The sequence below is a fragment of the Sphaeramia orbicularis genome, chromosome 15 (assembly GCF_902148855.1).
Source record: "Sphaeramia orbicularis chromosome 15, fSphaOr1.1, whole genome shotgun sequence".
Taxonomy (NCBI): Eukaryota; Metazoa; Chordata; class Actinopteri; order Kurtiformes; family Apogonidae; genus Sphaeramia; species Sphaeramia orbicularis.
In genome coordinates this window covers 19,799,589-19,815,243 of record NC_043971.1, presented here as the reverse complement: position 1 = coordinate 19,815,243, position 15,655 = coordinate 19,799,589, and the positions used below count along the sequence as shown (strand labels likewise).

General features: G+C 35.8%; 3 protein-coding genes across 3 annotated transcripts; 1 reads left to right on the top strand and 2 right to left on the bottom strand.

Moving 5' to 3' along the window:
- The first annotated feature begins 455 nt into the window (after positions 1-455).
- On the top strand, positions 456-1,916 carry LOC115434598 (uncharacterized). Its single transcript, XM_030156635.1, has 4 exons — positions 456-463; positions 629-719; positions 871-908; positions 997-1,916. The coding sequence occupies exons 1-4, from the start codon at positions 456-458 to the stop codon at positions 1,691-1,693; spliced, it is 834 nt and encodes a 277-aa protein (XP_030012495.1). The 3' UTR covers positions 1,694-1,916.
- Positions 1,917-1,958: 42 nt separating this feature from the next.
- On the bottom strand, positions 1,959-4,356 carry fuom (fucose mutarotase). Its single transcript, XM_030155553.1, has 6 exons — positions 4,027-4,356; positions 3,773-3,841; positions 3,610-3,680; positions 2,833-2,931; positions 2,629-2,702; positions 1,959-2,192 (listed from the first exon to the last, which is right to left on the bottom strand). Exons 1-6 carry the CDS (start codon positions 4,109-4,111, stop codon positions 2,126-2,128), a joined length of 465 nt encoding a protein of 154 aa, XP_030011413.1. The 5' UTR covers positions 4,112-4,356; the 3' UTR covers positions 1,959-2,125.
- Positions 4,357-9,641: 5,285 nt separating this feature from the next.
- On the bottom strand, positions 9,642-14,481 carry echs1 (enoyl CoA hydratase, short chain, 1, mitochondrial). Its single transcript, XM_030155546.1, has 8 exons — positions 14,320-14,481; positions 12,744-12,941; positions 12,504-12,631; positions 12,202-12,301; positions 11,961-12,065; positions 10,726-10,845; positions 10,566-10,633; positions 9,642-10,471 (listed from the first exon to the last, which is right to left on the bottom strand). Exons 1-8 carry the CDS (start codon positions 14,408-14,410, stop codon positions 10,406-10,408), a joined length of 876 nt encoding a protein of 291 aa, XP_030011406.1. The 5' UTR covers positions 14,411-14,481; the 3' UTR covers positions 9,642-10,405.
- Between the last annotated feature and the right edge of the window lie 1,174 nt (positions 14,482-15,655).

Sequence of the window (15,655 nt, the reverse complement as noted above, 5' to 3'; positions counted from 1 at the left end):
GTTAGTTAAAACAGTGTAATGACTAATAAAAAAATCTCTTTCTTTTCATTGGTCTGTATCACTTCTTCACTATCAAAAGAAAACACTGACAGAGATACTAATCTAAATGTGACTAGTTACACTCCATACAGCACAGTGAATCCTTTTAGACGCTATGACACAATGAGGAATGTGAATGCAGCCACTGGCGCCGAGATGCTGTCATGTTAATAAAATGTTGCTAAAGGCAAGTTTACTTTTTAAATGATGAGCCATTTTGTTATGCACAACACAGAAAAGATATGAGGCTGTTAATTACAGAGTTGGCGTATTTGTATTCAGAGAATACAAAGGTCGAGAAAATGTTCTGTTATTGTTTTATTGCTGGAACTTTGGTCCCTTGTTTCCAGAGCAGGTGAAGTGAAGGGGCATTTCTTGTTCAGATCTAAAACATAAGCTGACAGCACAGATTGAACATGTTCAGGTAAGAAGTTTTCTCTTTCCTTATAACTACACATGTAGCATACCTCCTCAAATGTCTTGTGACACTGAAAATGATGGCTGTTACATAGGTTTTCATTCCCAGTTATGTTTAGACAGGAAACTTGTTTAGAAATGTCTAAAGCATATTGGGTCTTAACACCTAAAGAAATGTTTTCAAACGCTTTACTTTTAGGATTTCTTCAATCGTGGTTTTCTCACTGATATTTGGCATCACAGCAAAGCCATATGAACCGTGGGTATGTGCATAATCCTTCTGTTTTAGACAGTATTTTACTGTGTACAAACTACAACAAAGATCACATTATGAATTATTCCTATAACATATAAAACACTAAATATATTTGTATTTTTCCTAACAGCTGTGGAATATTTATGCTTCTTTCTCAGAACAAACTTCCAGATGAAGCAGTCCAAGAAACAGTTGTGTAAGTTGTCATTCTCTTACAGTAAATGCTAATGTAACTCACCTTGTTCATGGAAGATACTGACTGAGATTACATATACTTATTTCAGGTCCATAGATGAAAAAGGAAGGGTGTCCTGGGGCGTGGAAGTGGAGCCTCCAGAGGACACAGACAAGACTGACTATGACATTGACCCTTGGATGAAGATCTGGAAGAGTATGGCAGGCAATGCAGACAAGGCTGAAGAAGACTCGGATGAGCTGTACCATCCTTCTATGGCAGATCTCCTTAAAGCTCGAATCCTGGAGGGCCTCCGTGATGCTGACATGCAGTCAGATGGGTGGAAGGAAGTTGTCAAATACGATCAAAAACCAGAGGAAGATAGAGATGACATCGACCATCCCGTTTTCTACAAGGTGGCCTCTGAGGAACCTGAGCAGGACTGGGATGATGTCTACCACAAAGCCAAAGAGGAGCTGGATGTGTATCTGGCTCCATTAGTGTCTGAATACAAAGCTGACGCAGAGGTCCAACCTGTACACTCTGAACCAGAGAAGGATGATGACGACCTGTATCACCCTGACCTGCAGGAGCTTGTGCACATAATGGAACCGAGAGAAGTGGTTGGGGAAGAAAGTCAGGACAGAGTTCACCTGCAGCCAGAGGAGGACATGGATGAGGTCTACCACGCAGACCTCATCATCCCATATCAGCGTGACTCCAGAGCTGCTTATCCTGTCGAATGGCCATCTCAGAGGCAGTACACTGAGCCAGAGACCGATATGGATGATTTCTATCACAACTGATTATTTTGCAACAGCTCATTTAAATCCAATTTGTGCCATGTATTTGTAAGTGTGATTTGACTTGACAAAAAAACAAAACTCACACCACAATAAGAATGTAAGAACATCTCAATCTTTACATGGTGCCTCTGTGAAATATGATTGTAATGACACTTTAACACACTCTTATCTGAGTACAAGTGTTTTATTTATTGAAATGTCTGAAATACAAAAGTTAATTAAATAATAATAAAAAAACATTTCTGATTTCTTGACACAAATCAGATGACATTTATAATATTTATTATAAATAAACAACAGAAATCAATTTACCTTAATAATCACTTCATTTACACCATCATGAATGCCATTAATCTCATACGGCAATGAATGTTCTGTAGTGTGACCATAAAGAGATCATTTTCTGAGATTATGTTAATTGTTTTGTGTGTATCACTGCAGCAACTCAGCAGGAATGACCCCTTTCTTGAGGATCAGATTTCCATACAAGGCTGTTTCACTGTTCAGAGCAGAGAAAACAAAACAAAGCGACATTTACCTTATCAGCTAAGCTTGTGAAGATAGGTTATTAATTAGGCTTAAACAGGAATTTGTACCAATATACTGTTAACAACATGAAGCAAAATCATTAAAGTTTAACTGATCCATCCCATGATTGTTGTAAAAAAACAAACAAGCAAAACACATCTCATATTCATTTTGTTCAGCAAATAAATGAAGTAAATCAAAAAAATCTTACAGCTACTGAAAAATAAAAGTGACAGAAAACAAGAAGACATTTTTGACTTGATGTGGATGTCTGATTACCAACAAAAACCTTCATGAGTAAGTTTTGTCTTTATGTAACTGCCTACTTCTCTTCAAAATGTAACGTATTCTCCTGTGTCAATTTCTGCACAAAAAAACAATCAAGTAAATGAAAATATAATACCTACCCTGTTGCTACAACAGCAAAGGCCTTCTTAGCTCTTTCATAGAAAGCAAACCGCTCCACCTTCTCGAGTGGACTCTATGAAATAAGACACACAGGTGGAAAATAAGAGAACAAACTCTCATCAACACAGTCAACTTTTTTGTACAGTTAGGCTATTTGATGCACTTATTTTCTTTAAATTCTACACATTGAGAATTTGTTTTACCTGAGACCCAGCCTGTTTCAGGAGCTGTGAATAGGTGTCCCACACAGGAACAGCTAAACCTTTTTGTTTGTCACTGTCTACCAGATCCATCACTGCAGCCTGTGGAAACAACAGCGTGGCTTAACAAAGTAACTCATCTAAATGAACAGTCTATAGCAGTGGTTTCTGACATTTTTTGTCTTGTAACCCCATTTTAACATCACAAATTTCTGGCGACCCCAGACATTCAAAACAGAGACTATTTTTTTGCTCAAATTAATTTGTTTTTGATCATGTAATAGTTTGCTATACTATGTTTCAAATAAAGGTTAATTTTAAAGGACATTTAGGCTACATAATGTATATTATTATGGACAGAGGCAGAAAAGCCAGGTGTAGATTACTGCACAAAGAGAGAATTTTATTTTCCTTGGTCAGGATATGTACAGGCAGTCCAGCTTGTATTTACAAGGTTGACAATTAATACTGAACAAACAAGAACTCAAACTATGAATTATGAAAGAGCTGCAGCATCTGAAACCGACCACAATGAACATTTGAAAGATAAACAGAACAGCACAGTGCTTCAGTTTCAGCTTCACAGCTTGTCTTTTATGGATTGTGACTGTCTCTGTCACGTCACCATACATTTTTTATTAATGAGGGGGTTTTTTTTGTTTGTTTGTTTGTTTGTTTTTATCAATTACAAGAAATTTCAGGCGACCTCGAAGTTGAAAAGCTCTGGTCTACAGGAAAATGCCATCAAAATCACCAAGCACGTTTATGTGTGTACTTTACCGGTGAGGGGACATATGTGTCCAAGGGCATCAGCTTCAGAATGGCCCCCAAAAGCTGTGGGATTCTTAAACCTGAAACATCAGAAGACCTGAACATTAACTTTATCAATAAATCTCTGCGACAGTCTCAGTGCTGTTGTTTGCAGACACACAAATTAAAATACCATCAGCTCTTATCTCTTTTGGACCACAGGCACAAACAGAAGATGATGGAAAATTAGCATCTGCAAGCACTGAAATAAAAGAAAAGAGAGAATAAGTCAGGGAAAAACATTTTCACTCGTTCTGTTTGTTCAGGTTAATGATCTTATGAGATCAGCTGCTCTTTACCCTGATTGGCGTTGAACTTGTATCCTCCTGCTTAACTATTAATAATACCACACATATCAACCTACATCTACGTAATTAAACACCATACCCAGTTCATCCCCATGTCCCATTTTGGCAAGAGCATACAGCAGTTCTGGAGATAAGACAGAGGGGATTCCTTTCAGCACGACCATCCTGACACCGGGAGAACTGGAGAGTATTAAAGCAAACAGAGATGAACTACCTCTGTTTACTTCCGCCTTCGTTCAGCTCCGCGAGACACGACAAATAATCTCATTACAAAAACATAACACCTTTTGGATAAACTCTGGACTCTCAAAAACACCGTATAATAATACTATATTATGAACGGAGTCGACGTAAATATCAACTTTACACCCCCAAACTGCCGTCTTACGTTTTTCTTCCGGTTTGACTGTCACGTGATAAAGAATCTTTAATATGATTGGCTTCCACCAGTAGTCGTCTTAAAAATATGGGAATCATTTTAAAGTATAATAATAATAATAATAATAATAATAATAATAATAATAATAATAATAATAATAATAATAATAATAATAAAATTAACTTTACACAGGATAGGCTATACACCTACAGCTAACCATTTCCATTAATAATTGATCTTCAAAATAATTCAAATATTTTGTGTAGATTGTGACAAAGATTTATATACCCACAGACACCAGATGTATACAGGGGTTTCCTTCCAATAAAACAAACGAGTGCCCCCCATAATGTTTCTGCACATCACCTGAGCATCAGGGACTGAAAAACATGATTTATCTCTAAAGAGAGACACAATAAAGTAACATACTGGTCCAAATATACAGTTTTTCCTGGAAGTATACAATTGAAAGTGGGAATTGTTTATTATTTACATAGCTGCAATTATGTGCTGTCTGCATGTTCTCTATCCCTTCTATTTTCTACATATTGTAATAATATAAGCTGTTCCAACTTTAGGCAAACAACGCATAGTTTTTAGTAAAATAAAAACAACCAAAGCCATTAGACACCTAAGCCTCCAGATGTTCTTTCAGAGACATATGTTTATAGGATATTTTACACAAAAAGTCTAACATTCTAAATAAATAATATTAATCAGATCCCCCCCCCCCCAAATAACACTAATTGAATGACTAATAATATTTTTAGTTGAAATAAATCAACAGTCGAGTATTAAATATGTTGATGAAGGTTAAAGGGGTATTTGTGCACCACAAAATTTTACATGGCCTGTCTAATTTAGCTAATAAGACAAATATATTGATTTTGTTTTGGTCGCCTTTGTCAATCCGCTTAGTAAGAGTTTTCCAAATTACATGGTGGTACATTAGTTATATACTGTGCAATTCAACAGACCTCAATAAGACTTTGGTCTCCATTTTCTGGCGCACCAAGGTGGGTATAGTCTAATTAAAAACAGAGAGCAGTAACTATAGTCACTTTGTCACTTGTGCCAAAAATGTGAGATAATGAAAATATTTGTCAGATGAAAACCACTGCACTCATGTGTTTCATCTGGGCCAGAGAAACTCTCAGCTGGATAGCAAAAAAAAAAAATGCTGAGGAATGCTTTCCATGACCACAAGTCCTGGTTAGAAAGCAACAGATCTGAATAAAAATGCTTTAAAAGTCAAGTCACAGCTTCGCTTTGGCTTCTGGGCATGTACACTGACTTTACAGTCTATAGGGCAGCTGTTGGTAATAATGCATAGGAGACATAGCATGTTATAGACTCCATGTTATAGCTTTTGTTTTCATTAGCAAACATTACCAAGGTTCAGTGGTAAAAGGAACTCAGATCTTTTCATTTCAACAGTTTAAAATGCTTTAAAACCTACTTATAAATCTTTCATATGGAAAAGCACAAAAATATTAGCATCAAAATATATGTAGAATACAAAAAAAAATCATATACAATCTGCTGACAAATTGAAGGAAAAATCAGCATGAAGTGTTCGACTATGGTGAATGTATGTGGACATTATTGTCCTGGATAATTATCTCTTTATTTTGTCATTTGTCTGTTTATTACTTGATTAAAACGATGGTTCAGTTGATATGTTTATCATCAATTCTCCTCCTTTTAATAGTGGAACTGATTTTAATTACTGCCAGTCACTGTAGCTGAATCTGTGACAACACTTCAGAATATATATTTTATCTTTATTTTATCTATAATATGGAGCTGTAAAGTAACTAGAAATTAGCTAGTGGTTACCTTGGGAAGTTAGAAATTAAATGTGATAAATACAGTAGTGTGCAAGCATGATGTTGCAGAAAATAGAAAAAGAATATTTTATGGTTAAATTGCAATGGAGACCAGTTTTAATGATATTTAAGGTTAAAAAGAAATACAACCTCTCCCACTAGTTAAAATCACACCACTCAAAAAGTACTTGAAAATGCCAATGTAATGAATTTCCATGTATGAAATATGTATATGTAGGCCATATGTTCTAAGTATATATGTACTTTGTTGTTTTGAATATCAACATTTAAAACCAACACAACAAGGAAAACTATTTTAAAAAGAAAAGAAAAACATATTCGAAAAGGATCACTTTATTTATGAAACGTTTAGAAAATTGTAACAGTTAATTGTTTCTATTGACATTTAAGCCTGGAAAAACACTTTTTGGCATTTACATATGCACATATTACAATGTTTATGTCAGGTTATAAAGATTTATATTCATAAGTCCAGAGGGTAGATGTTGGTGTCTACAGATTTTTGCAAAGTAAAGACGGCCACAAGTACCTCAAAACGATACAAAATTACAGCGTTTAGTTGTATGTTTACAGTCCTGGATCTTTGTCCATGGTGTACAATGTGCAACAATATGTATATCACTGAAAATGCTGTCCACTTTTGAAATATATTATGAATTATACAAATGACCTAAAGTATGCCACAGACCGTCTATGTAGGTGCTATATTTTTCTTTTGATAAATAAAAAAAAATGTATGTATATTTATTTATTCATTCATTCATTTAATTGCTTTAAGGTGTGCAACTGTAAGAAAACAGAGATCCAAACATACTAACATGTTACATAACATAACATAACATAACATAACATAACATAACATAACATAACATAACATAACATAACATAACATAATAATAAAATAATAGAACATTTGAAGCATGGTTAGTTGTGTAGCTGAGTGTGAGGGTCTGTTCCATCTGAGTCAGGGGCTCAGAGGCAGTGCTTCATGGATATGGGAGTGATCTTTGTGGAGGACGGCTGCTGCTGGGCAGAGAAAAGGCCCCGCAGGAGCCAGGCCTGTCTGCCGGACTGAAAGCCCCTTTCTCTCTCTCTGGACACATGCTGCTGCCTCTTTATTTCAGCGTCTTTAAATGAGTTTATCACGCTATGAGGGTCTGCGCTGCCAAAATGTAACGTTTTGCCCCTTTTGTCTGTGTGGAGAGCCTCAATTGAGTCTACATTTATTATTTTGACCTTTCGGTAGCCTCAAAGAGGAGCTTCTTTTTGGGCTCTCACTGCAGACTTTTGTTCTTCCCTGTGGAGTGAGGAGACCGTTTTTTTCCTCCTCCTTTTTAAAGTTTTGTTCCAGGGGGCTGACAAGAAAGGAAGATCCAGGGGAATATTGAATGAAAATTAAAATCAATTAGGCCATGGCCTTGTGAAGATATGGGGCGCCGCCGTGTGAAGATCACAGAAAAAAAGGTGCCTTGAGATGATTGGAGCGGAAAGAGAAAGCGCACACTAACCAAATTTGTTCTGGTGTTTTCTTTGAAGTCCAAATTATGGTTTTGTGTCCGAATATTTTAGCCAGTGGCCAATAGTGGATGCGCACAATGTGAGACCAGTCTGCGAGGCTTCTACAGATACAGCGGGTAGTTTTAATGCACAGTTTTGCGTTTTGTCTGAAATTCTGCACAAAGTTTATCATAATATACTACAATTAAGATCAGTTTCATTGATTAAAAAAATAATAATTCTGGCAACCTCTAATCAAATCAAAATCAAATTTAATTTAAATAGCGCCACATCAACACAAAAGTTATCTCATGACACTTTACATACAGAGTTGGTCAAAACCAGACTCTAAGCCAATTTACAGAAACCCAACAGAATCCTCCAGTACTTAAAATCACAACATACTCTTAATTTATCACATAAAATACGTCCTCACGACTGAGCTCGTCTCTGACCATAACACAGAATAATTTTCATAAACCTTATGAATTTTACCCAATCCTTTAATGTCTATGTTTTTGTTTTCTCGTCCACAAAGCCCCCTGTTACTTACAGCGAATAAACCCCTGTTTCTTACTTACGGCGAATAAAAGAGCTGTTCTGCGCAGGAGGTGGTGCGTTTTAGTGCAACAGGTCAAATTTATTTCAACGGCCAGGGTCTGACTTCATGTTATAGAAGAGCAACCCCATCTAGTGGCCGATTACAGAACTGCTCATCATTTAACGGTGACTGATTAAAGTAAAAGTTCTGCGTTAAAAGCCTTAAGTAAAACTGATTGGAGTATTGTCAGTAAAATGTACTAAATTATGAAATAGCAGTAGTAACAGTAATAGTAATAGTATTTTGTAGTAATAGTAGTCTTTGTGCTGGTAAATGGTCCCTGACAGTGTTTTCCTTTTACATTTTGTGATTACCTTTTATTATTATTATTATTATTATTATTATTATTATTATTATTATTATTATTATTATTATTATTATTATTATTTATTTTTCATGTTTTCCCATCTTTACTAGGGTCATATTTGTGTTTTTTTTTTTTTCTTTTTTTTTTACATATATATATATATATATTTGCTATGCAACAATTTACCCCAACCCAGGTCACTGCTCTTCAAGTTTTTTTGTTTTTTTTTTAACAATCTAAAAACTTTATTTCAAAGAATACAGTTAACAAAGAACAAACATACAATCAACAAGGCCACATGAGCTTATAACAATCTGAACGTACAAACAAAAACAAATTCAAAGGGATTTTTTTTTAACATTAATTCTCTGTAAAAAAAAAAAAAGTTCTTAATATAGTTTGACAATCATATCACATCTGAGAGAGTCTATTAGCTTAGTTTTGCATATGTAATATTCAAAATCAGCCAGGAGTCCGTGTAAACTGGGGGGCATTTTCAACACTCATTCTGTGATGACCATGATGGGACAATAATGGGACACATCACACCTACAATGTGTAGGACATCCCATTCCCATGACTTGAACTGATTATGAAAAAAAATATTAATTATCCAAAATTATCATGATAAATGTAAAATCAATACTCTTTTCAGTTTAATGAATTAAATAAATTTTGGCTTTTTTTCTTCAAATTTCACTAAAATTGAGAATAGTGCATATTTTTGTAGTGGCTCATTGTTTCCCACAGGACTGGTCTACAAAAACACTGCATGTAAGTGTTCAGCTAGAATACCACAGTAAAGTCTGAAGCATAATGAAAGCGTTTTAGATTGTGTAAACACAATTAACATTTATTGCGATAGAAATTTATGATACTCGTCATTATTTTTACATCCAGCTCCCTATTTAATTGAATGTGTAATTCAGTGTGTCCCAATACTTTTGGTCATATATAATGTATGTCTAAAAAGTCAACTTTTCATCAGCTCAAGTAATGACAGCCCTTTTCTCAGCTTTATAACAATGCATTTTCCATGTAATCCAAGTTTTTTTTTATATTTAGTGTTTATTGAAGGATGAAATCTTAATGAAATCTTCATCTCAGGTTATCGAACATTCAAAAATTAACACATTTAAAGATATGTGACCTTCACTGCAGAAAAAGGTGGATGGAGTGGAAGTATAAACTATGTAAACTCACAGTAACTGAATGAAAAATACTTAGGAAACACAAGTGGTAACCAACAGCATTTATGAAGATCATTTTACAAATCAACTAAAATTATAGTTACATATAGATCTGAAAACATTATCACAAGTGATATAAAACCATCCAAATACTTGAAATATGTGTGAGGATCAAAAACCAGCAGCATGTGTGTGTTAAACCAGTACAGCAAACACATATTCTTTAATCAACAGACGTTTCCTCTACTCATTCAAAACTACTATAGAGCTTTATTTGTAAAACGTACACAGGGGAAAAAAGTTGCCTACAAAATGCAGGCAGAGGTTTGACAGTGAAAATGAAAAGGCAAAGTCAGTACACGTCATCAGGACTGATTCCTTAAGTTCTCACGCTGGCTTCACAGTCAGCAACGTTATTCACACTCCTGCACCCAGGCTGCATTGGATTTGGATGCTGCATCTAAACAGACAGGGCTTCGCTATGATGAGACACTGGCATCAAATTTAGCTTCAAAAAGCCTGTATGTTCGACTACAATCAGGATTTAGAATCACTCAGCTTATTGCAGATAAGGAAATGACCCAGTGATATCAGGGACCTTGTGTTCTCGGCTGAAATCTGGATGTGCTTTATTTTACTTGTCTTGGAAACTGGCTTTTCTCTTCTCCACAAATGCAGTCATGCCTTCTTTACGATCATCCTAAACAGAAAACACAAACGGACACCGGTTAAGATCGCCAGTAAAAGGCAGACTTACACTCTTTTACCCGGTTTCATTAATCTCTCAGACTCACCGTGGCGAATGTGGCGTGGAATAACCGCTTCTCCAAACGATTGCCCTCAGCCAAAGTCAGTTCAAAAGCTGCAATTGCATACAGCAGAACAAGTCAGATACAGTCATTCAATAAAAAGTCGACTCAGGTTTCAGTATTTGAACACAGAAATCCAACATACCTGCATTAACAGCCTCTTTAGCCATAGCAGAAACCAACTTGGAATTAGCTGCTATTTTCTCTCCACATTTAACAGCTTCAGACACCAGCTGGTCCACAGGAAAAACTTTACTCACCAAACCTGAGAAAACACAAAAATAACAGTCACATGTTCTGGTATGAACAATTATTTAAATCATTTTAATCAAATTACTGCATGGAAATGCCTTTATGTTTAATTACATACTTCACAACAGGTGCTTACTTATTTGATTTTTTTTTTGTATTTTATTTGGATTAAAATGTAAATTAAGCATTACTTATAAAATAAAAGATAGCAAATGATACATTTTACAAAAACAGTCTCAAATAAAAAGTGCTGTTCTGTACTATTTGACATTATTCTTGAGTTCAGGAGTTTGCCTAAAATGTTCACTTCCCATTTTGTACTAAATCTATGCCTCAGATATGAAAGCATCCTCCGAATGATGACAAATGAATAAATGAAAGGTCATAATATGAAATGAGAAGGTTTTATTCCATTGTCCTATCACACAGGCCTACTGAATACCAATTTATTTCATTTCTTAACACCTAAAGCCAGGCATACCTAAAGCAACTTTTCAAGTAATTTCAAATTTAAAGACAAATTTCCATTGTTGAATATAACCACAAGTGTCTGTTTCATGTCATTTAGCTCATTTGATGTGAGGTGGTCATAAAACTCTGTCATCAGTCAGTCTTTTGTTTGGTTTGTGCCTTGGTTCTATCATACAATCACGACCTATGTCAACAACCAATAGATGCACTATCTGCAACACCAAATAGGAAGTAAACTTGACTGCAGGAGTTTGATTTCAACAATAAAACAGAAACAGAATCCAGTTTGGTGTTTGTCTGCAGTGAAGTGATAATGGTGCAGATGATAACAAACAGAAAGTAATTTACTCAACTTTGTTTTAATCAATACATATCTAGCATTCTTGACTTTCTTCTGTGGAGTCCAAACCATATGCAAATAAGGCATGAAGATAATTCTATTCAGTAAATCCTGTTAAGATGATAAACTTACTCAAGAAACAAGAACTAAAACGCAAACATAACTCATAAAGAATGTAGTTGCAGTCTTGTCATCAATGACCCTGTAAGATTCCCAGTCCCAGAGTCACACTTTAGTCCTTTACAGGTTTTTTTCAGAGTCTTCCAGTGTATACTGGTAATAAATCAAACACATCTTTTTTTGTAATCATCTCTTACCTGACTGCTTGGCGTCTTGTGCATTGATCCGATCTCCTGTCAGTACCATCTCCATAGCGAGAGATTTGCCCACTGCACGAGTCAGACGCTGGGTGCCACCCGCCCCTGAAAGCATACAGATTTACAACAACAGATGCTTCCATCAACAAGAATCTAGTATGTTTAGTATAGACAATATTAGTATACAGTATAAGGAAATGAACATTAAGCAGGAAAGAAAGTAGATACAAAGGATATTTACCAGGAATGGTGCCCAACAGGATTTCTGGTTGGCCAAACTGTGCCTTCTCTCCAGCAAAGATGATATCACACATCATGGCCAGTTCACATCCTCCACCCAACTGAAACCGTAAAATATACAGTATGAGCACAAATACCACAAGAAGAAAGAGTTCTTTTCTAAGGCTTGTTGTAGAGCCACTTTTATGCTTGGAGATTTATGCTGATTCAGATTAAAATCCTATTGAATGTACAGGATTAAACCCAGATGTTTGTTTTCGTTTGACAGAGGACTCTTTAAATGAGTTCAAGTCTGGGACTCACAGCAAAGCCATTCACAGCTGCAATCACAGGCTTCTTCACTGTGGACACTCTGTTCCAGTGAGCCAGGAAGTTCCCCCCGTAACACTCCTGGAAAGTTCGATTCTGCATCTCTTTAATGTCTGCTCCCGCTGAAATGCACAGTGGTTAAGAGTACAGCTAATATGCAACTGTAAATAACTTACATTTCTATAAAATCAGGTAAGGAAGATGCAAACACAAAGGTAGACAGATCATTCTTACCAGCGAAGGCTCTGTCGCTGCCAGTGATAACGATGGCTCCAACTTCACCATCGGCTTCAAATGCATCCAAGGCGTACCCCACCTCCTTCATCAGGCCGTCACACAGAGCATTGAGGGCCTTTGGTCGATTCAACTGAATGAAGCCCACATTCTTATTCTCTCCTCGCTTTTCAACAATAATATACTCATACTGACCTCCTGTGTGAAAAGAAAACAAAAAAGTCCCAAGTCAGGAATCCATTTATTTACACTGCTTTTTATTGTCATGACAGTGATTTAACAGATAGAAGTCAAGTCCTAAACCAGGTGATGGGTCAGGCTTGAGCCACTTATCAACATTACATCACAAGACAGAGGCTAGTAGGTAATCATTCAAGGACGGATAAAGAACTACCAATGAGCCTCATAGAAATGTTGGAGACCCTTAACACACTTTATAGAGCAAAGGTTAAGACTAAACATAAAGCAGGTTGTGTTCTAACCTTTAGGAGAAGGTCAACCTCACAACAAGAATTTACACAGAATTATTGACTTTTTTGACAATACAATAATATTTCAGACTGTAAACTTTGAACACATCAAGATCTTGAACAGCATTTCTACAGGTTTCAACAAGTGAACAATGAAAACTTTCTATAGTCATAAACACAGTTTAAGACCTGTTTCACATCTTATTACAGGTTTTAGTGTTGATACTGAAGTTAACACATGCCAATATTGCATGATCAAAGGCTTTAAGTTCAATATTTCTAAAAGGCTTGAAATGAGCCACAAATTGATTTTTTTTTTTTTTTTTTTTAATTACAAATCATGTTTAGAACCTGTCAAAAATGTTATTCAGGCTAAGTGATTGTAAAGCCAAAAATTCAGAATATTGAGATTTTATACTTTTTAAAAATGTTACTGCAGGGTTTTGAATAATAATAATGCAAGCAGATATACTGTACCAATCTACTACCAAATACAGTCAACACACACAATGGGGTTTTCCAGATGTGAACTCTTACACAGTTGTTCATCATAAAAAGCTGTTCTATTGTTCTGAAAGTCAGAATTTAAGCACATTTATGGATTAAGTCCGCAAACTGTCTTTGGACTATAACCATTATGTGTTACATTATTCACAAATCACACTTTAGCTGTAAAAATGGTATGGTATGATTTTACTTGAACAGGAACAGAGCGAGACAATACATTGACCTACTGACACAGTCAAAAGGAAATATGGTTATAGTTGAAGCTAATTTCCACCTGTAGTCCTGGACAGGTTGAGGTTATTTAATTTAAATAGGTAAATAACAGAGTAAGTAGGGTATATAGGAAAAAATTGACTATAAACACTGAAATGGTTCGCAAGTCCACAATATATTGTAATATTATCTTTAATTAGACTGTACGTTCATGCATTTCGTGTAGCTAATAACACTACAGTGAAACAATTATTAAAAGTTAACTTGGTTTGCAGAGTCTGCGTTGCGCGCTGAGTGACGCAGGTCTCTTGACATTGTGGCAAGGCCAGGTCTCAAACATCTGCACAGACTGGACCAGGTTTAAGGTTTAAGGCTGAAACACACACCTGAGCTGTAGAGGCGGACAGCGGACAGGAGAGCCGGGGCTGTTCTGTTGGGCTTCAGGAGCTGAGCTGCACTTCTGCAAAGGAAAGCCATGACACGACACAGGGAGACACGGATACAACTGTGGGAATTTATGGAAGGATCGCACACTACTTCCGCATGTGCTCTTCTTCGTTGGTATTTTCCAGGAGGTAGACTTCAGATACTCTTTAACGCCACCTGGTGTCTGAGTGAAAGTGAAAAAAAAAAGAAAGAAAAAAACAACCTACTTATTTGTAGTGGTGTGTGTGTAATTACCTCCTCCAAGGAGGTTATGTTTTTGCCAGGGTTTGTTTGTCTGTTTGTTTGTTTGTTTGTTTGTCTGTCTGTCCGTTAGTGTGCAACATAACACAAAAAGTTATGGACAGATTTGGATGGAATTTTCAGGGTTTGTTGGAAATGGGATAAGGAAGAAATGATTAAATTTTGGTGGTGATCGGGGGTGGGGGGGCCCACGGGGGGCGCCACTGATCAGCCTTGGCGGAGGTCTGCGCTCTCCGAGTGCTTCCAGTTACGCTTATGTTTTAGTCTTTTCGGCCAAAATACACTTTTTTTCCCGCAATTTTGCAACTAAGGATAACTTACAGTCGAAACAACTATTTATCTCTCTTGATTATATGCAATTGTTTGGTATGCAAATGTTTGTAGGCTATTTGTGTAGATTTTTTGTTACTATTTTAGATTCGGATTTTTATTTTTATATGCCTCATATTTTATTACTGTACTTGTCACTTTACTATCACAGGTAAAACGTTTGTATTTCCCCACTGTGGGATTTTAAAGATCAGTAAAACCAACCAACAACTGAAACATAACATAACATAACTTTTTTAAACTGATCCATATGAAACAAGAGGGTTGGTAAAATGCGTCCAAAAATATAGACGAACTCAAGACATGGTTATTTATTTATTTATTCTAATGAGATAAAATAACCTTAATTATCACTCACTCTCATGAAGGGGCATTAATTAACTAACGGTAATATAAAGAATGCATTTCTTTTTGAGCATTGAGACCTATTAGTTACACAAACTGACAAAAAATTCGATATGAAATATGAACTTCAAAACTATGATTTCTTTGCACTGCCATAATGAAACTGTTGGTACACTATGTGACTTTTTTTTTCTTCTTTTGTTTGTTGGTTAACTTATTGCCTTCAATATTCTGGGGTGTTCCTTTTAAATTTGTCATTCACGCTTTGCCTTTTGTTCACCTTAATATTTTATTCGTACTTATGTTCAAAATAAGATTTATCATCATCATCTTCACCATGAATCGCTTTAAGATTCAGGA